Source organism: Perognathus longimembris, chromosome 2 (assembly GCF_023159225.1).
Source record: "Perognathus longimembris pacificus isolate PPM17 chromosome 2, ASM2315922v1, whole genome shotgun sequence".
NCBI lineage: Eukaryota > Metazoa > Chordata > Mammalia > Rodentia > Heteromyidae > Perognathus > Perognathus longimembris.
Genome location: NC_063162.1, coordinates 135,801,375 through 135,822,458, shown reverse-complemented (window position 1 = coordinate 135,822,458; position 21,084 = coordinate 135,801,375). Strand labels below are relative to the sequence as shown.

Genomic DNA, 21,084 nt, shown 5'->3' with positions numbered 1-21,084 from the left:
GAGGGTGTGTGGAGAGGCGGGGCTGTAAATGGCAAGTCTGACCTTGCCCAGTTAATCAGGCATGGGGCTGCACACTGTGGGGGTCAGCAGGGGCTTGAGGATCTCACTTGAACTGGAAAACTTCCCTGGAGCAAAGTCCTAACACGAGGCCACAGGAATGAACATGGCCCCAAAGGAGGTAAGGGAATTAGTAAATCTCCAAAGGGACTTTTGTTCTTGAAAGGAACTAATCTGTACAAAAAGTTTTTAGTTCCCCCTCCTATGGTGACTGAGAGCTCAAAGTACTTTTGGCAACAAAGCCCAGAAACAGCTTTCTTGGCAGTCCTGTCTGACCAATCACTATTTTGATATAGTTTAGAGGAACCATGCTTCTTCATCTGAGAGAAGAAAGACAATATCTTTCCCCAGGCAGGATCCAAATTTACAAATAAATTGCTTTTAAAAAATAAGAGTTCACATTTTGACTATCTTGACAATCTTTCCAGAACCTTGATGATCTTTATGCGACTCATTAGCCATTCCAAATATTGTTATCAAGCACCTTGCACAGTGGCTTGCGTGCCTATAATACCAGTATGTTAGGGGATTTGGAGTTTGCAGCAGGCCTGGGCTACTTAGCAAGCTCAAGCTACAGAGAGACACTATCTTTAAAAATCAAGGGCTAAGTATGTAGCCTAGTGATAGAACATTTTCCTAGAGTATGCAATTCCAGCACTTCAACCAACCAACACAGTGGTCATATGTTTGAGGCGAGCACTCTACCACTAGGCCATGTTTCCAGTCCCAAGTGGTCATATGTTCTAGAGTCAGATAGACTTGGAAGTTTTTTTTTTTTTTTTTGGCCAGTCCTGGGGACTGGACTCAGGGCCTGAGCACTGTCCCTGGCTTCTTCTTGCTCAAGGCTAGCACTCTGCCACTTGAGCCACAGCGCCCCTTCTGGCCATTTTCTGTATATGTGGTGCTGGGGAATCGAACCCAGGGCCTCATGTATATGAGGCAGGCACTCTTGCCACTAGGCCATATCCCCAGCCCCGACTTGGAAGTTTTAACTGTTCCTGATATACAAAATGGAGGTAATACCAGAGCCTATTTAACAAGGTTGGTTGTTAATCCACTTATGCCTTCAGTCATGCATATTCCCAACCGTTCACCCAATGATTTCAACTTTACCATCTCTGTATAGATCATAATCTAAGGTGTGGGAATACATACCTACATTGTGATGAATCAGAAGTGAAAGAAGTATAAAATTAACTAGGGTTTTTAAAAATGCAATTGTAATGAGTTCTATGAAGGAGAAATCAGGAGACTATATAATAACTTGCATAAGGGCTTGAGTTTGATCTCTAGTATCTCAAAAAAAAAAAAAAGGTAAAAGTCAAGTTGTTAAGATTAAATAAAGTAGCTAGGTATCCATGGCTTACTCCTGTAATCCTGTTACTCAGGAGGCTCAGAATTGAGGATTGTGGTTTGAAGCCAGGTCGGGCAGGAAAGTCTGTGAGACTCAAATCTCCAATTAACCACCAAAAAAGCTGGAAGTGGAGCTGTGAGGGTGCCTTGAACTCAGGGATAGTGCCCAAGCACCAAAGTAAACAAAATGCTTGGCAAAACATAATTAATCATTTAATAAATGACATTTAAATCATATTATTATTTACTTTCGCTCATATTTTAATCTTAGTATCAGCTTTAGGCTTTTGAGTGGAATTGAAAAGGTTGAGATGAAACTGTAACTCCCCGCTTTTTGTTTTGCCAGTCCTGGGGCTTGGACTCAGGGCCTGAGCACTGTCCTTGGCTTCTTTTTGCTCAAGGCTAACCACTTGAGCCACAGTGCCACTTTCATCATTTTTTGTATATGTGGTGCTGAGGAATCGAATTTTGGGCTTTATGCATGCTAGGTAAGCACTCTACCACTTAGCCATATTCCCAGCCCCTGTTTATCACCTTTACAATAACAAAAATAAAAATTAACAACTCATAGGTAGAGATAGGAGGGATAGAATGGGAGAGAATGAGGGAGCAGATGACACTGAAAGGAAACATACTCATTACCCGATAAATGTAAATGTAACCCCTCTGTATATATCCTCTCTAATAACAATAAATTCTAAAAATTAATTAATTAAAATGAAGAAGAAAAAAAGATTGAGATCAATCCTAACTCTACCTAGGATAGCTCTTCTTCCCTAGTGTCTTAAGATGAGTTGAGGATAAAAACAAACAAACAACAAATCCAAAACAAAACAAGAAACAAATTTCCTCTTAAGAGAAACACTCTAATTTTTGGCCTTAATTGTTTTTATTAAGTAATTCAAAGAACTATTGTTTGTCAGTACTTTAGAAGCTAGAAAAAAGTTTTACTTTTAAAAATAGTACTCAATTTGTTACTGTTAGTTCAACCAATGTTTTTGAGTAAAAATAGATTTTTCAAAGAAGTTTTATACAGAGCTGCTCTCAGGTAAGGAGCAAAAGTAGTGATCATTTGGATTACACTAATAGGTAGAGGCAACATGGCTGACAGATGGAGATAGCACTTGTTTTGTAATCATGGTGGAAACATGAAACCATGTGACATTTACTCATTTGTTATTTAAACACATGCTAATTTCCACCCTAAATTCTAAACAGAGTTTCTAAAGTATTTATAATTTTCAGCATACTCTGAAGCCCAGAGTCATAATTTCATTGTCTAATGGTGGGTTTCAGCCAGCCCAGACCAAGTCAGTGAGACCTTGTCTCCAGCCCTGGAGATGATCTCTTGTTTCATGATTTTCCTAAATCCAAACATGTCTTGATGAATCACAAATCTACAATATATCCCACAGAACATGCCTATGTTCAATAGCTGATACCTAATTCAGTCTCATCACCTAGCAGCTATGATACTGTGATTACTGCGAGGAGAAGAGCAGTCAGAATTCTAGTTCAATTAGTCCTATTAAATTACTTTAATCAGGAAGTTCCTCTTGGCCCCAATCTATTTATTTAATAATAAATAATAAAGACCTCTGTGTTATTCCACAAATGTGTGAAGGCTATATTAGCAACCAACACACAACATAAAATTTTGTTGTTTGGAAAAATGTGAAGATACCTCAAACTTTATAAATAATAATCATAAATAAGGGACCTAGTCTTCCTTTGTCATCCTTAATCAATTAACTTCACTGCCAAGACAGGTTTTAAAGAAACACAAAATCACGAATGGTCTGGCTTTAAAAAAAAACTTTTCTTTTTTGCTTTTATGAGTTTTTTGTTTGTTTGTTTTTTGCTTAGTGGACTTTAAAAAACAACAACCACTGTGGGCTGGGAATGTGGCTTAGCAGTAGAGTGCTTGCCTAGCCTGCATGAAAGCCTGGGTTTGATTCCTCAGTACCACATACACAGAAAAATCCAGAAGTGGCTCTGTGGCTCAAGTGGTAGAGTGCTAGCTGGTCTTTAGCAAAATGAAGCCAAGGACAGTGTGCAGGCCCCGAGTCCAAGCCCCAGGACTGGCAAAAAAAAAAAAAAAAAAAATTTTTAAATTAAAAAAAATCCATTGCATATAATGAATTAACTTCTCTCAGACACATCTAGAAAGGTGCTAGTCATTATATAGCATCTCTCAGAGAAGAAAACAACCCATCAAATCATTTTCTATGTTGTGAACTTCAGATGAGGATCCTTATCTGAGAAGGCTAGCAATGGGTCTTAAATGAGAACTTGGCAAAACTTAGTGCTAGGGACAGGAAAGTATCTTTTGAATATGTCATAAAACTCCTCTTTACTTATCCCATATATAGAATAGTATATATCCATAGACCTCAATAAAGGTTTAAAGTAGAACAAGAATGTTTCTGGGGCTGGGGATGTAGTTCAGTGGTAAAATACTTGTCTAGTATATACGATGCAGCGGGTTCAATATCTAGCCCTGCAAGAAACAAAACAAAAAGAAAAGGAATGAACCCCTTTTTACCAATAGTTATTCACTGAGTAACTCCTGTGTCAAACAGAGTTCTAAATGTTGGCATTCTAAATGTAGCTATACAAAATAGGCAAAAAATCTCTGCTTTCATCAATTTTTTTTTTTTTTTTTTTTGGCCAGTCCTGGGGCTTGGACTCAGGGGCTTGAGCACTGTCCCTGGCTTCTTTTTGCTCAAGGCTAGCACTCTGCCACTTGAGCCACAGCGCCACTTCTGGCCATTTTCTGTATATGTGGTGCTGGGGAATCGAACCCAGGGCCTCATGTATATGAGGCAGGCACTCTTGCCACTAGGCCATATCCCCAGCCCCTGCTTTCATCAATTTTACATTCAAGTAGGGAGAGAAAAAAAATCAGTAAAATATATACTATATCATATAAGTTCTAGTGAGAAAAACGAAGGGATGCTGATAGTGCTTGATGGGGTGTTGGCACAATTTTTAAAATAATTTTTCATTGTCAAAATTATATGTATTGTATTTATTGTATATGACATGATGTTCTGAAGTATACACCATGGAATGACTCAATAGAACTAATTAACATATACATCATCCCACAAAGTTTTTGGAAGTAAAAACACTTAGCATTTACATTCTTAGCAATTTTCAAGAATATAATACATTGTTATTAACTACAATCATCCTGCTAGGTACAATTTAAAAGAATAGGCCTGAATGCAAAGATGGTAATTTGGTGAAAAACAGAAAACAAGATAGCCAGTCATGCATGTATTTGGGAGAAGAACATTCTAGGCAGAGGAAACAAGTGCAAAGGTCGTGAAGCAGGACAGTGCCTGGTACGTTTCACAATAACAGTAGGAAAAGCTAGTGTGGCTGGGGTGAACTGAGGGATTGGGGTGAGGGAGGTATGTGGAAGTAGAAATGAGACCTAAAAAAATATATAATGGCAACTGGATGGTACAGGGATATTTAGGTCATTGTAAGAACCTTCTTAGCCTCTAACCACAGTGAGACTGCAAAGTCACTAGAGGGTTTTGAGGGGGAAATGATACCATCTTATTTTTTTGTATGCAAAAAGGAATACAACTTAATTTTTCTTTTATTTACTTATTTTTGCAATTCTGAGGATCAAACAAGGGTATTATACATGCTAAGTACGTGCTCTACATTCTTAGCCAGTAACTGGACTTATTTGAAAATAATGAATTTGGCTGGGTACCAGTGGCTCATGCTTGTAATTTCAGCTACTCAGTAGGCAGAGATCTGAAGATTGCAGTTCAAAGCCAGCAAGGGCAGCAAAGTATGTGAAACTATTATCTCCAATTAACCACCAACAAGCCCAAAGTGGAACTATGTTGAGCCATAGTAGAATGCTAGGCTTTAGCAAAAAATAATAAAAAATTTAAAAAAAAAAAGCCCAGGGACCACATCCAGCCCCTGACTACAAGTCCCAAGACTAGCACAACAACAAAAAATTTGGCTGTAGCAGTGAAATCACACTGAAGATGACATAGGAAGTCTGGGGATGAACAGTTGATGTAAATGTGTAGAGAGATTTTGAGCAGGAAAAATATATGAAAATCTAACACTAATCCATGATAAAACTGAGATTGGATGAATTAGGGATGAATTTGTACTCTTACTTTGGGAGTACATGTCTGTAATCCCAGTACTTGGTACACTAAGGCAGGAGAATACTGAATTTGAGGTCAGCCTGTACTACATAGTGAGACCTTGTATAAGAACCAACAACAAAAAACATGTAAAATAATAATCTACCTAACCTAAAAGGTACACCTTCCAATTAGCTTTTTGTACAATTCTGTTAAATATTATTAACTATTTCCTATTGGTAGAAAGAACAAATAAAATCTTAGGTAATGATAAAAATTTTCTCATGAATACTAAAATATGAGGATAAAACTTGGGTAAGCACTCAGCATCTTACCATATTCTAATATTAGAACAAAATAAAACAGTCCCATGTTAAGACTCATTACTGGGCACTGGCATTGCCCTGCCAGGGGTCCTACTTCATATAGCTCATCTGACATAAAGTCATCTGACAGAGAGATAAGTCAGCCCAGAGCACATATATTTTGAACTAAGTACAATGCTTTCATTGTTTCTTGGGGCAACTGAGACTGCCTGTTATTTTGTGGTACCAGATGGAGGGGCTGGGAATATGGCCTAGTGGCAAGAGTGCCTGCCTCGTATACATGAAGCCCTAGGTTCGATTCTTTAGCACCACATATATAGAAGGGGCCAGAAGTGGTGCTGTGGCTCAAGTTGGCAGAGTGCTAGCCTTGAGCAAAAAGAAGCCAGGGACAGTGCTCAGGCCTTGAGTTCAAGCCCTAGGACTGGCAAAAAAAAAAAAAGATGGAGAAAATACGGGTTTTTCTACATGCTGCTCAGTGAAGGTCACTGACAAACATATTCCCATCCTTCTGTACATCAAAGAACTCAACTTCCTTAACCATCCTCTTCTACTTCTGCTGGAAGAGGAGAATTTCTTGAAGTTCCACCCATGACTTCTTGGGAAAAACTCCAGGTTTAAATTTGGTCAAAATGTATTATATTCATAAACTGATCTGCTGAATGGTAACTCCTTTGTACAATTAAAGATAATAAATATGTAATTTAAACATTTTGACTCAAAGCATTTATTTAAGGTGCATGTCTCAACGTGTATAACTGGACTCAGACAGATAGAAAGGCCTGTTATCACATCTTGAGAGAGCCTTGAAAGAGAGGGTCATGGTAGCTCAGTACTTACCTGAGCTATAGCTGTCAGTAGATGACTGAGAAATAGAACGGGACAGAGAGCGACGTCCAATTTTGGTGGGACGTTTGTTGAATTCTTGCTTCTGGTCAGCAAACTGGATCTGCTAAGAGGAAGAATCTTAGTTATGCAAAAGAAAAGAACCTCCAAGTTGAGAGAGCAATTTAAGGCTTATAGGATTCTGTGCAGTTGGTCTCACTGTACCAACCATATTTGGAATATTAAGATTCTATGGAAAGGAGTAATTTTCCCCTATAAATTATTTCTTCTAATTTTTTTTCTAAAAATGAAACTATGAATAAAACATGAACCTACTATGTTTCTATCAAATTCTTTTTTCTTTTTATGGTACTAGAAATTGAACCCAAGGTCTTATACTTGCTAGGAAGCTTTCTATCACTTGAACTACAACCCTAGTCCTTCTTATTTTGTTTTTGAGGTAGGGGCTTGCTAACTTGTTTCAAAGCCATCCTTGAACTCAAGATCTTCCTGTCTCTAACTTCTTAGACATGGAACACTACATTTGGCTTCAAATGTCAATCTTCAATCTGCTTTAAGACTATATACTTTTTTGTTTTATTTTTTGTTGATTGTGGGGTTTGAATTCAGGCCTGGGCTCTGTCCCTGAGTTTTTTCACTCAAGGCTAATTAGTTGCTCTACCACTTTGAGCCATAGCGCCACTTACAGCTTTCTGGTGGTCAATTGGAGATAAGAGTCTCACAGACTTTCCTGCCCTGGCTGGCTTTGAACTTGATCTTCAGATCTCAGCCTTCTGAGTAGCTACGAAGCCACCACCAACTAATATATACTTTTTTTTTTTTTTTTGGCCAGTCCTGGGGCTTGGACTCAGGGCCTGAGCACTGTCCCTGGCTTTTTCTTGCTCAAGGCTAGCACTCTGCCACTTGAGCCACAGCGCCACTTCTGGCCATTTTCTGTATATGTGGTGCTGGGGAATCGAACCCAGGGCCTCATGTATACGAGGCAAGCACTCTTGCCACTAGGCCATATCCCCAGCCCCCTAATATATACTTTTTATAATAAAATTATCTTCAAAAATAAGAAAGATGTCTTTGTTAAAAAATTTTTTTAAGAAGCTGAATTATAATTCAGAAATCCTTTCTAGCCATATGCTACTGGCTCACGCCTATAATTCTAGCTACTTAGGAGGCTGAGATCTGAGGATTGTAGTTCAAAGCCAGCCCAAGCAGAAAACTCCCTGTGAGACTCTTATCTCCAATTAATCACCAGAAAACTAGAAGAGGCATTTTTGCTCAAAGTGGTAGAGTGCTAGCCTTGAGTAAAAGGAGCTCAGAGACAATGCCCAGGCCCAGAGTTTAAGCCCCAGAACTGGCAAAACAACAACAACAGCAAAAGAAACAACAACCAAAAAACCTGAAACAGAAATCCTTTGTATAGTTTCACTGAAAATGAAAAGTGAAAAGAACTTTTGTGACTATATGTACATCTATAATCTTCATATCTGTATACTTTGAGAAAACTGTAAGGTAAAAAAAGGATAGTGAAGTGTGGCTGGGAATATGGCCTAGTGGCAAGAGTGCTTGCCTTGTATACATGAAGCCCTGGGTTCGATTTCTCAGTGCCACATATATAGAAAATGGCCATAAGTGGCACTGTGGCTCAAGTGGCAGAGTGCTAGCCTTAAGCAAAAAGAAGCCAGGGACAGTGCTCAGGCCCTGAGTCCAAGCCCCAGGACTGGAAAAAAAAAAAAAAAAAAAGGATAGTGACTTGCTGTCAAGTTTCAAAATTCTCATGAACTAGAAAAAAAGCTTTCCATTAAGACAGAACATTCTGGGATTTCATTAAAATACTGGTTGTGCTACTCATTAACTGTGTGATGTTGATTAAGATGATTTTATAAGCCTAATTTTCCCATATATACAACAGAGATAAAAATACCTTATAGGTTTTAAAGAGAGCTAAATGAGACAATGCATTTGAACTGTGACATACAATAGGAGATTCAATAAATCCACGAATTTCTCTCATCCATTCATTTTAGTATTCCTGTAACTCTTGCAGGTAGCAACTTTAATTGGTGGATGACTGGACTGGCTATATACTCAGATCACAGCCTTCACAGGGTGTATTTGGACTATATCTGAAAACAACTTTCTTCAGTTTTATCTCTATTCCCTACTACTGAAGTTTCCAGCTGATATTTTATAATGCCTTACAAATAAAGTTCCTATCGTTATTTAATTAATAACTTTTTTTCTTTTTTGATAACTGAATGGTTACATAGATTATTCTTCTACAAAGTGGCAAAGAGGAAGGTCTATTGAAAAGGATGAAAGCTCTGACAATTAATTCTGCCTTTAATGATGAAAAGATGGTTCTTTGATGAGCAAAACAGATGAAGAATACCATGAAAGCAGCAACTGTCAGCTATACTTCCCACACTTAAGAGGTAACTGAAGTCCTTTAAGTATTGAGACAAGAAGACCAGTGCCAAATTGAATCAGTTTAGCATTCATTGCCTCTGAGGGGAATTCATAGCATCTCCACAGCTATAAAAACAAATAAAACTTGCATAGTGCTTCAGAGTTTGCAAACTGTTTTCAGCAATAGGAACATTCATTGGACTAGAAGCTTATCACAAAATGAAAGATGACAAGTTTGATCATTTTTCTCAAGTACCAATTTATTGCAAATGGATCCAGTACCCTTTCTGTGTACTCCCATGGGACACACGGGAACTTTCATGTACTGGCACAGCATTCATCATACCAAATGTAAGTGCATACCCATCTATATATTTTCAATGAATTATAGGCTCTATAAAGGGATAAGCTGGGCAACTTCTTCACCCTTATATTCTTGAGCACAAATGCCTGCAATACCTTGGCAGTCACAATAATTGACTTTCCATAGGCCCCAAAGACACACTAACTTCGACAATGTCTCCTTAAGAAAAAGAGTAACAAACTCTGTCCTAGATATGCAACATAACCTCCTCACCCCTCTATGCAGTATAATATGCATACACACATACACACTCCACTAGAGGAAGCCACTCACTCCCACTCTACAGATCTGTAGGACTAGTGTAAGTAAACATCTATTTACCCTATTAACAGTAAGCCATACAGATACCTACCTGCATTGCCATCTGAAATCAGTTTTGTTAAGCTGAGATCTCTTCTGTATGTCTTTTCCCTTTGCAGTAATACCTTCACCAAGAACAAGTTTAAGCTCTTTGACACTAAAGAATAGGCTGTGGAGGTTTAGAACATATACTTCTTGCTAACTGGTTAGATAATGAATTCATTTGTCTAAAGACAGAAGAATATTAGAAAAAGACTAACCATTTATATAGAGTGAGTTATACACAATCCCAAGAAAAAAAAATGTTTCTTTCACAGATAATCAGAACATGTAAGTGGATCATCCCTGGTCTCCTCTCCCTTCAACAGTTATATTCTTCCTTCATTCATCAGTGCATTTTCTAATACAAATGATCTACCCACTCTACTTGTGGAATCTATCAAGAATCAAATTGACTTTCCTACCTGATAAGAAACCACAGTCCTTGTTGGTAACTCTCTGCTTCAATCCCAGAGACTATTGCCTAATTGCAATAGGCACCAACACAAGGGAGGGAAAGAGGCTGCTGGGGGTGGTAGGGGTGTAGCTCACAGTGAGCCAGAGTGAGGAAGGAAAGCAGAAAGGAAGGAGAAGCATAAGTAGCTGGCTCTGCACAGTAATGGCCACAGCACACAGCAAGACTAGTAAGTAAGAGCTCAGTCTCACCTGGGCTTTAATCCTAGAGTTGCCATTGACAATGTATTTCTTCTTGTTGCTCAGCATAGTGACATTACCAGCTCTAGTCCACCTCTTTGGTTCAGGAACTTTGTGGCCAGGTCTTTAAACTTCCCTCATTAGCAATTCTGTCAACTCTGGCTCCAGCCAGCTTTTTTTTTTCTTGGGGGGGGGGGTGCGCTGTCCTTTCTTGGAATCTCTGAAGCAGCTCCAACCACCCTTTTAACAGCACAGCTCTGACTATAAGGCAGTTCTGTTAATGGCTCATCAGCCATTCCTAATTCTGGGGGCTTTTTTTTGCTTTTATTATTGTTTAGCTAAACATGTAATTACATAGATCCTCTGGCCTCTAAACTTTAACAAGTCCCTTGACAAGGCCCAACTTGCATGCATACAACAATAGCTGCACTTTTTTGCCTGCTATAATTAACTTGCTAATTAGGCTCCTTTCTAACCTTTCCTCCTCCTTTTCCATGTCAGATGATTTTGGTTAACCTAGTCTCATTAGAAAAAAATTAACTATAGAGCCACTAAAACAATAAAGGAATTTATTAGGGTAAGAAAAAAATATTGGTGCCAAGTGCTCAGGCAGCCCCTATCCTACACGCTGTCTTTGGATTAGCCAGATAGGGAGAATAGTTTCAGCTCTGTCACCAAGGAAATCAACTTTCTCATTACATTCTTCTACTATTCTACTTTTTTGTTGTTGTTGTTTCCATTTTTTTAATTTTTGCCAGTCCTGGTGCTTGAACTCAGGGCCTGAGCACTGTCCCTGGCTTCTTTTTGCTCAAGGCTGGCACTCTACTACTTGAGCTACAGCGCCACTTCTGGCCATTTTCTATATATGTGGTGCTAGGGAATTGAACCCAGGGCTTCATGTATACAAGGCAAGCACTCTTGCCACTAGGCCATATTCCCAGCCCCATTAGCTGCCTTACCACTAAGCCACATTCCCAGCCCTTGTTTCCATTTCTTTAACTATGCATTTTTCATACTGTTTTTTATATGTGGCATTAAGTCTCATCTGATGATCATTGTGAATTTGGCAATGAACCACCCAGTTTACCCTCTCCCCCAAAACAGAACAAAAAAACATGTTTCCTGGAAGGTGAAGCTACAAAAGGAGAGTTTCTTATCTCTGGAATTGAAACCACATAATTACACAAGAAATAAAGGATTCAAACAAAAGGGAAAAGAAACACCTGATTTATATGCTTATTTGTGATAGAGACCCAGTGGTGGAAGCCACACTGAACTGAATGCTACAGAGATAGGGGTGGAAATAAATATTACTTGAATTCTGCAGAGAGGTGGAGGTAGGGGGGTTATGTGCGGGTGGGGGGAGGAAGAGGAGCTTGCTACTTGTTGAGAGCAAAAAAGAACATGGTAGGTTGCTTTTCAAAAATAATCTTTTTTCCAGGTACCAGTGACTCACACCTGTAATCCTAGCTACTCAGGAGGCTGAGATCTGAGAATTGTGGTCACGGATCCAACCCAGGCAGGAAAATCGGTAAAACTCTTATCTTTACTTAACCATCAAGAAACCAGAAGTAGCACCGTGGCTCAAAGTGGTAGAGAACTAGCTGTGAGTGAAAGAAACTCAGGGATAGCACCCAGGCTCTGAGTTCAAGCCCAAGATTGACAAAAAAAAAAAAAAAAAAGAGTAATTTTTCTTAGAAGGATCAAATTGCACAATGTTTATTGATTTCTCTGGAAGAAGAGAGAGAAGGAGAATGAGTACTATGCTGATATGCACAGTCCTGTATATATGTTCTATTAATCTGCACAAGAATCTTAAGAAGTAGGCATTATTATCCTCATTTGACAAAGTAAAAAAGTGCATTACTGAGATGGTTTTGCCTAATGCCTTATAGCAAATAAGTAATAAACTTGGAGAAGCTCTTTCCACTCCATCACAGCTTAACATATCAATCAGAAGCCTACTTTTTGATTGAAGGTAAAAAAGAAAAGAAGCCTGCTTTTATATACTAACCCCCAACTCAGTCCTCTTAAATTTATTTTTAACTTTATGTAACTTAAAATTTCTCTAAATTAATTTTCTTACCAGACTATTTCAGAAACAACTTTACCCAGATGATCTTGGGTCCTGGTCAAAATACAATTCTGAATCAGCTAATCATGCAAGAATTAGAACTTTAATAGCCCTTTAATTGGTACCTTTGCCCAATGGCACTACTCCAAAAAGGAAATAGAAATTAAATGAACTAAAATGTTGATATTCACCATTAACCATGATAGTTTTTCTGATCTCTTACTTATAATTTCACCAAGTGAGATACAACGTTTTTCTGTTTGATGAATCTCTAAACTGCTGCTTTCCTCACAAAAATATTAACCCTTGTATGTAATAAACTGATTCCTCATTTTCCTTACTCAAATGCAAAGGAGTTCCTTGGTCCAATGGCGCCTAGGCCACTAGACCAAGCAGGAGATTGTTGCAAATCTACACCAACTACAACCAGATGACAGAATACTGTTGCTGATGGAAAAGTTCCTACTACTTAACAAGCTTATCCCAAAATCACTCATGGGAGGAACTAGAGGTATACTTGGTGGTAGAGGCTTGCCAACTGAACATAAGTTCCTGGGTCTTTCTAGTACCACCAAAAAAAACAAACAAACAAACCCCAAAAACCAAAACCACAAAAACCCACAGATGCAGGGCTTATGAGAGCTAGGCCTCACCTCCTGAATTTACTTACTTACTAGGTTTGTGTACTGCCTCATGCTTGTATTGGGGCTTGAACTCAGTCAGGGCTTCATGTTCTGGATGAGGTTTTTGTTCATGGCTGGTGCTCTACCACTTGATCTATGCCTCCATTTCCAGTTTTTTACTTAAATTGGAGATAAAAGTATCTCAGATTTGTCTAAGTGGGTTGGCATTGAGCCTCAATCCTCAGATCTCAGCTTCCTGAGTAGCTAGGATTATAGGCTTGAGCCACCAGTGTCCAGCTTAAATTCAACATTTCTTTTCCTCTTTCTTTCTTTCTTTCTTTCTTTCTTTCTTTCTTTCTTTCTTTCTTTCTTTCTTTCTTTCTTCCTTTCTTTCTTTCTTTTTTTTTTTTTTTGCCAGTTCTGGGCCTTGGACTCAGGGCCTGAGCACTGTCACTGGCTTCTTTTTGCTCAAGGCTAGCACTCTACCACTTGAGCCATAGCGCCACTTCTGGCCCTTTCTATATATGTAGTACTGAGGAATCAAACCAGGACTTCATGAATAGGAGGCAAACACTCTTGCCACTAGGCCATATTCCCAGCCCCTAAATTCTACATTTCTTACAAGTCACATAAGATCTTTATGCAGCTAGTCTGGAGGTCATACTTGGAGAAATATTTTCCCCCAAGCATGAATAAAGCAGTCCTGATTTTCTGGACTCTCCTCTTGATTATATGCCTCCATATTTGAAAGGTCAGAGAATAGGATAATATGATCCTTTAAACCATAAAGGAGAAGTGTATTTAATTCTGGTTTCTATAATACCAGGCTTTTAAGAATAGATGGTTATGGCCCATGTTGTAGCTCAGTGGTAGACATACAAGGCCTTAGGTCCAATCTTGAGCACCACATACATGTATAGATTTGCTCTTGTTATTTTATTTTTTTATTTTTTTGGCCAGTCCTGGGGCTTGGACTCAGGGCCTGAGCACTGTCCCTGGCTTCTTCTTGCTCAAGGCTAGCACTCTGCCACTTGAGCCACAGCGCCACTTCTGGCCATTTTCTGTATATGTGGTGCTGGGGAATTGAACCCAGGGCCTCATGTATATGAGGCAAGTACTGTTGCCACTAGGCCATGTTCCCAGCCCCCCTGCTCTTGTTATTTTTCAAATAAGAATCTTTTTGTCCAGCTACTCAAACACAATCCTGCATATGGAGGATGACAGGTACATGCCACCACACTCAGCTTTTTATTGACTGAGATAGTATTTCAAAAACTTTTTGCCTGGGCTAGCCTCAAATTAAAATCCTTCTACTTTCGGGCTGGGAATATGGCCCAGTGATAACGTGCTTGCCTCATACACATGAAGCCCTGGGTTCGATTCCTCAGCACCACATATATAGAAAAGGCCAGAAGTGGCGCTATGGCTCAAATGGTAGAGTGCTAGCCTTGAGCAAAAAGAAGCCAGGGACAGTGCTAAGGCCCTGAGTTCAAGTGTGAGGACTGGCAAAACAAAATAAAAAGTCCTTCTACTTTCATTTCCCCCAAGTAGCTAGGATTACAGGCAGCAGCTACTATGCTTGGCTAGTCCACAGTTCTTAATGAGGAATCCCTGGATGTCTAACATACGAAAAGAGAATTACAATGTTTTTCTGGGAAGAGAGCTGATATTTGAAGTTTCTCAGATAGGTCTCTACATCTTATACTAATCCTGTAGTCAAGCTACTTCTTTCACCATTTACCAGGTACCTTAAAGGTTTATGATTCACTTCCAAAAGAGATGGTTCAAGTGCACCCCTCAAGACATCTTTCCTTTACAAGCCAAGTGAGTGGGCTCAATAAACTCTTTCCCTAAGAAAGAGATTACTTCCAGTTGAGAGAATGCCAGCAGTGAGCTGGCTTAGTGCTCAAGAAAGTCCATCAACCAGATTTCATGTGGAAAAATAACAAGTGGACAGAGAGACTGGGTAGGAAAAAATATTAAAATATAAAAACATACCAAAAAAAAAAAAAGGCTACTGTTGGTCACCATGCAAGTATTTTACCTGGCAAGAAGATTTACCTGTCTAAAGATTTCTTGGGAGAAATCAAACATATCTAAAAAGTCGTTCTTTTAGGATGTGTTCTCCCATCTTTCAGCAGTAAAACTTTCTGAACAAAGCTAAGAAAATCTCTCACATGAAATTAATTGAGGAGCTGGGCATTGGTGGCTCACCTCTGTAACCCTAGCTACTCAGGAGGCTGCAATCTGAGGATCATGTTTCAAAGCCAGCCAGGCTAGAAAGTCTGTGGGACTCTTATAGCCAATTAACTCAGAAAATCAAAAGTGGTACTGTGGCTCCAAGTGGTAGAGTGCTAGCCTTGAGCAAAAAGAGCTCAGGCCCTGTCAAGCCCCATGACCAAAAATAAAAAAAGAAATTAACTGAGGAGCCCAGACTGGGGCAGAAGTTTTCCAGACACTGACAGAATGTCACTTCAAAAGTCTATTTGTCACTTTTTGAACTGGGATTCCTTACGTTTTGTCCTGGTTTACACTCCAGCAGGGAGTCAGGATTTAAGTACTGTTAGTTGCTCTGTGTGGTTTCAGTCTTATTCCCCCAGGGACATACAAGTTCTGATTCTCTGCTAGATACTTTTCTAGATGGTCTTCCTGAAAGGAGATTTGAGAGGCCTTTGTTTTGGTGGCAGGGTTAGTTTCAGCGGGATGCTAACCTTGAGCAAAAAGGCTCAGAGACATCATCCAGGCCCCGCGTTCAAGCCCTAGGACAGGCAGGCATACCTGAGTGCACATGCACGTGTGCGTGCATGGGAGTGTGGACACACACACACAGTCTTTCACAAAGAAGCCAAATGCATTATTGAAGACAGACCTTTCCCATTGTCTTACAAAGGATTTCTGATTAAAGATATTTCCCTAGGCCAAGAAATTGCTCAGAGAGAAGCCATATTAAACACAGTTGAGCTAAGTTATGCTTTATTTGAAAATAATCTCTAAGAGCTAGGAAGCCGTAGGTTATGGCTCTAAAACAAGTCATAATTCCTTTTGGGCAGTTTTCCTGTTCACATAAACAGAAAGAAGGTAAATGGACAAAAGTTCAGAAGAAGTTCCTTTGAGAGAATGTGTCAGCACAGGAGATGTCAAGGACTATTCCTAACTGCAATTTGAGTTACTATAAAGCTTTTATTGATTCTGAGTTGGTACACTCATGTTGAATGCAATTCTGCTGTAATAATCTTCTGTAAGAAATGCCAAAGTTCAATATCTTAATGTGGCTCCTCTTCTAAGAAACCAAACTTCTTGCTTCCCCTTCTTATTAGTAAGTTAAAAAAAGTGAAAACCCAACAAAATTATTCAGTAGACACTTTCTATGAATCACTATGTTATTTGAAATAAATCTGTGAATGAATACATTTCTTTAATCAAATGTTTATAAGCCGAGTATAACGTTCTAAAATAACATTAAGTACAACAGTAACAACCTCTAAAAAAATAAGATAACAGCTGTAACAAATAGAGTTGAAATCAGATTCCTCACTATGTCTTTATTAGGTCATATATATATATATATATATATATATATATATATACACGCACATATATGTATATATTCAGTCTCATTATTAATAGTCATTACTTTGAGTCCATAATTCCTTAAACACTAAAAAGAACTTAGAACATGCTGGAGCAAGTCTAATGAGTTAGTTATAGGGAAATCTATTAAGCCAGAAATCAAGCTAAAATCTAGAAGAAATCAGAAGACTTTTGAATCCAAAGTTGAAATTGTATGCAAAGTATTAGCTTTTAGGTGCTAATAATTATCAACAAATAAGACTTTATTGTTACTCCATTAGGACTACTTATTGTGCAAATACGGTATTTTGAAGTGGTATAGTTACTGCCTTATAGAAATATACAAAGCTGGAAGCCTGTGGCTCATGCCTACTATAATTCTAGATACTCAGGCTGAGATCTGAGGATTGTGGTTCAAAGCCAGCCCTAGCAGAAAAGTCCTCATGAGACTCTTATCTCCAATTAACCTCTCGAAAATCGGAAGTGGCTCTGTGGCTCAAGTAGTAGAGTGCTAGCCTTGAGCATAAAGAGGCTCAAGGACAGCACCCAGGCCCTGAGTTCAAGCCCCGCAACTGACCATATATCTATATCTATATCTATATCTATATCTATATATAAAATCAGCTTGAAAGATAAATATGAAGCACTCACTGGATAATAAGACCTAGGTAGTATACTAACTAGCCCAGGCCCTCTACTAGACAGCCAGATAATTCCCGGCCTTCTCCTCCCCAGCCCACTAAACCTGCCTTTTCCTAGCTTAAAAAACAGGGTTGACCCAGAACATAAGAACTGATTAGGAGTTAGGACAATGATTGTTGGGTTTTTTTTGTTTTTGTTTTTGCCAGTGCTGGGGCTTGAACTCAGGGCCTGGGCACTGTCTCTGAGCTTCTTTTGCTCAAGGCTAGCACTCTTCCACTTAAGCCACAACACCACTTCCAGCCTTTTCTGTATATGTGGTACTGAGGTATCAAAACCAGGGCCTCATGCATGCTAGGCAGGCACACTACCATCCCAGCCCTGCAATGATTGTTTTCTCAGCCACAGATTTTGATCAGAACTTCTCTGTCACTTGTCAGAAAAGGTTGCCTTTCATTGTCAAGAAACAGAAGGAAAAGCAAAGAGACGAAAGAACTCACCATCCATTCAGGCATGTGAAAAGCTGAGGTGCCCTCATTACCGTCCCACTTCTCCATAGTGCAGCTTTTGGGTAAGATACGTCTTGAAGCAAAAGGGAAAGCTGGTTTGGAAATGCTAGGGTTATAGGAGGGCCCAAAGCAGACCCAAACCTAGAGATTCAGAAGCTCAATGGCTAGAATAAGCTATATCCCTTTCACAAAAAATCTTCTCTTCAAATCACGATCATGAGTTAACTGTCTGAGAAGTCTCCTAGTCGTCAGCTTCAGAACCTCCTGCTGGAAAATCAGAGCAGACACAAAGTTCTGCAGTTCTGCACCCTGACACTGTACTTTCTACAGGACACTCATTTTTAAATGCTACCAGTGGGTAGCTGTAGAGTGCTACACCTCCTCCCCAGTGGGGACTTTCTGCAGCAACAGGCCAGCTTCCTTCTTCCCAGTGTATAAGGCACTGGTTAATTTTCTCCCGCCCCTCAGGACACGTCATTGGAGGTGCTGATACCAAGATCAATAAGGATCGGGGTCAAGAAGGCACTCCTGTTTCTCAAGAGCAGCTCGATTTGGATCAGTACAGTAAACAGGCGTTTCCTTGAAACCAGAGTTCTTTATGGCTTTCAAGTTCACCCACCTACGCAGAAGCTCCCCATCTGCTCCCACCAGGGGTCTGGCACCATATTCTGTTATATCTCAAATTAATTTCTTACTGCATGGGAAGTTTAGATGGCATCAGGGAAGATTCCCCCCGGCCCCCCAAACCGCAAAAGTTCTCAAGAAACGACTGAAACCACAGCTCCCTCTACTGGCTCCCTATACTATGTACAAGAAGGTTTAGCAGCCTGGGGCTATAGAAACAAGCTAGAGTTGACTGTGAAGTGGTTTCACTGAGATCAACCAGGGGCCACCACAGTGAAGCTTTAAAGGAGGGCCAGGGTTCTCTGCCAAGACCAGCATGGTCTCAAAGTCCAGTACTACTTTTTCCTCATAGATCTAGTTTCAGGAAGGAACAGGAGGCCAACACAATAGCCTTGTACAACCTTAACCTATAAAGGATGTCAGAAGCTGTTTCTGAAGTTGGGAAATTAACCATGACTAAGAAAAAAAAGTCTAAAAAGAGGTATTGCAAGGTACTAGACAGAGAATTCAAATGATTGACCAGACCTAGCCCAAAGAGAAAGGCAAGTAAAAACAGAAGTAGTTGTAGTGCCTCAGATCTGTAATCTTAGCTACTCAAGAGGATGAGACCTGGAAGACTGTGGTTGAAAGCCAGACCAGGCAGAAAAGTCTATGAGATTCCATCTCTAACTAACCAGAAAAATGCTGAACTAAGGGCATGGTTCAAGTGGTAGAATGCTAGCTATGAGCAAGAAAACTAAGCGAGAGCATAAGGCCCTGAGTACAAACTCTGGTACAGGCCCTAAAAAAACAGAACAAAATAAGACAAACCAAACCAAACAGAAGGCGCATGAAAAGTTGTAAAGAAATTAGAACTCACTGGGAGGGTAAAAAGAACAGGTGCTGTAAAAGGAGACAACAGCAGAGGCTGAGGAAAGGAAGCTGCAGTCATAAAGGAGTACTGGAGTTAAGGAATCTGAGTAAGTCAAAATACAGGAGGTTGATGAGATGCAGAGGAGATAAGGCCTGCAGCCATTAGGATGTCAACTTTGAAAGAGTTTTAACTGGAACAACCTCCTGTTATTGTTCTCTGGTTCTTTTAACCAAACTTCCGCCAATGAAAAGTCCTATCTGCTACCTCAATTTCTAATGGCAAATTTAATCTGTGTCTTATTTGCAACATGTCTGAAATCAAAACAGTCTTTCCTTTCCCTTCATCCCCAAACATGTTAGTTTCCTCAGCTAGCCAGATATGAAACCCTAGTTATCTCTGACTTCCCTTAGTCCCTCAACCAGTTGCCAATTATTTTAAGCTTTCTTCTACCAGCTCTTTCTCTATTCTCTATTCACTTTCAATGCCTCCTAAAAGAATCTTCCACAAGAAAACAAAAACAATAAGATACTCCCCACATACACAAATCCTCTGAAGTCTTCCTTTGGTGGTGGTGGTGGGACAGTCCTGAGGCTTGGACTCAGGGCCTGAGCACTGTCCCTGGCTTCTTTTTGCTCAAGGCTAGCACTCTGCCACTTGAGCCACAGCGCCACTTCTGGCCTTTTCTATATATGTGGTGCTGAGGAATTGAACCCAGGGCTTCATGTATATGAGGCAAGCATTGTTGCCACTAGGCCATATTCCCAGCCCTGAAATGATGGTTTTTATCATGAAACCACATTTAAAGATAAGAATCTCCACTTTCCTCTAACTTTGTTCTTTGGCAGTCTCACTGTTGTTGTTACCTTTCCTCATAGTATAGTTACTGTATATATATATGTGTGTGTGTCTCATCTCATTAGACTCAAAGTTCTGTGTGTGTGTGTGTGTGTGTGTGTGTGTGTGTGTGTGTGTATTTGATAGTAATGGGGCTTGAACTCAGGGTTTGCATACTAGCCTGTTGTTTTTTTTTCACTCAAGGCTGATGCTTTACCATATGAGCTACACCTTGACTCCCTGACTCCAGGTTCTTCAGGGGCTTAGTGAACTTTGATTTGCTTACACAACCTGGCCTAGTAAAGAGCTTAAGAAATTCTCAAATAAGCTGAGAGCTAGAGGTTCACACATGTAATCCTAGCTACTTTAAAGGCTGAAATAGGAAAGACCAAAGTTCAAGGCCTTACCAGTCAGAAAAAATTTTAAGATACCTTCTTAACTGATAGTTGGGCACAGTTGTGTATGTTGTCATTCTAGCTATGATTGAAAGACTAAAATAGGGTGGTCACACAGTTCAGGTGTATGCCTGGGCAAAAGCAAGACATTATCTCAAAAAAAAAAACCAGTGCAAAACAAGACTGGAGGCATGGCACAGCTATAGGGCCCTTTCCTAGTAAATATGAGTTCGAATTCCAGTATACCAGGGAGCAGAAAGAGATAAAGAAAGGGAAGAAAAAGAAAGAGGGAGAAAAAAAGAAATTTTAAAGTGTTTTAAATTTTCTATGCTGTATGTGTATCTTATAATACTCTGGAGAAAAACTTACATAAATCAGTGTATGTAACACATTCACATCTATTTTATAGCATTTATTTATTTGCCAGTCCTGGGGCTTGGACCCAGGGCCTGAGTATTGTCCTGGCATCTTTTTGCTCAAGGCTAGCACTCTGCCAC

At 39.6% G+C, this 21,084-nt stretch overlaps 1 protein-coding gene across 4 annotated transcripts in view; it reads right to left on the bottom strand.

The window, feature by feature from the left end:
- Ahcyl2 (adenosylhomocysteinase like 2) overlaps positions 1-21,084 on the bottom strand; it is a 153,961-nt gene that overhangs the window by 39,367 nt on the left and 93,510 nt on the right. The window contains exons 1-2 of one of the 4 annotated variants that reach the window (XM_048340203.1): positions 10,479-10,859; positions 6,701-6,812 (exon numbers count right to left, since the gene is read on the bottom strand). In XM_048340203.1, coding sequence (XP_048196160.1) covers positions 6,701-6,812; positions 10,479-10,535 — 169 coding nt within the window. In that variant the 5' untranslated portion in view covers positions 10,536-10,859. Of the gene's footprint in view, positions 1-6,700; positions 6,813-10,478; positions 10,860-21,084 lie in introns of those variants that run through there. The other 3 variants (XM_048340204.1, XM_048340201.1, XM_048340202.1) reach the window with 3 other exon arrangements.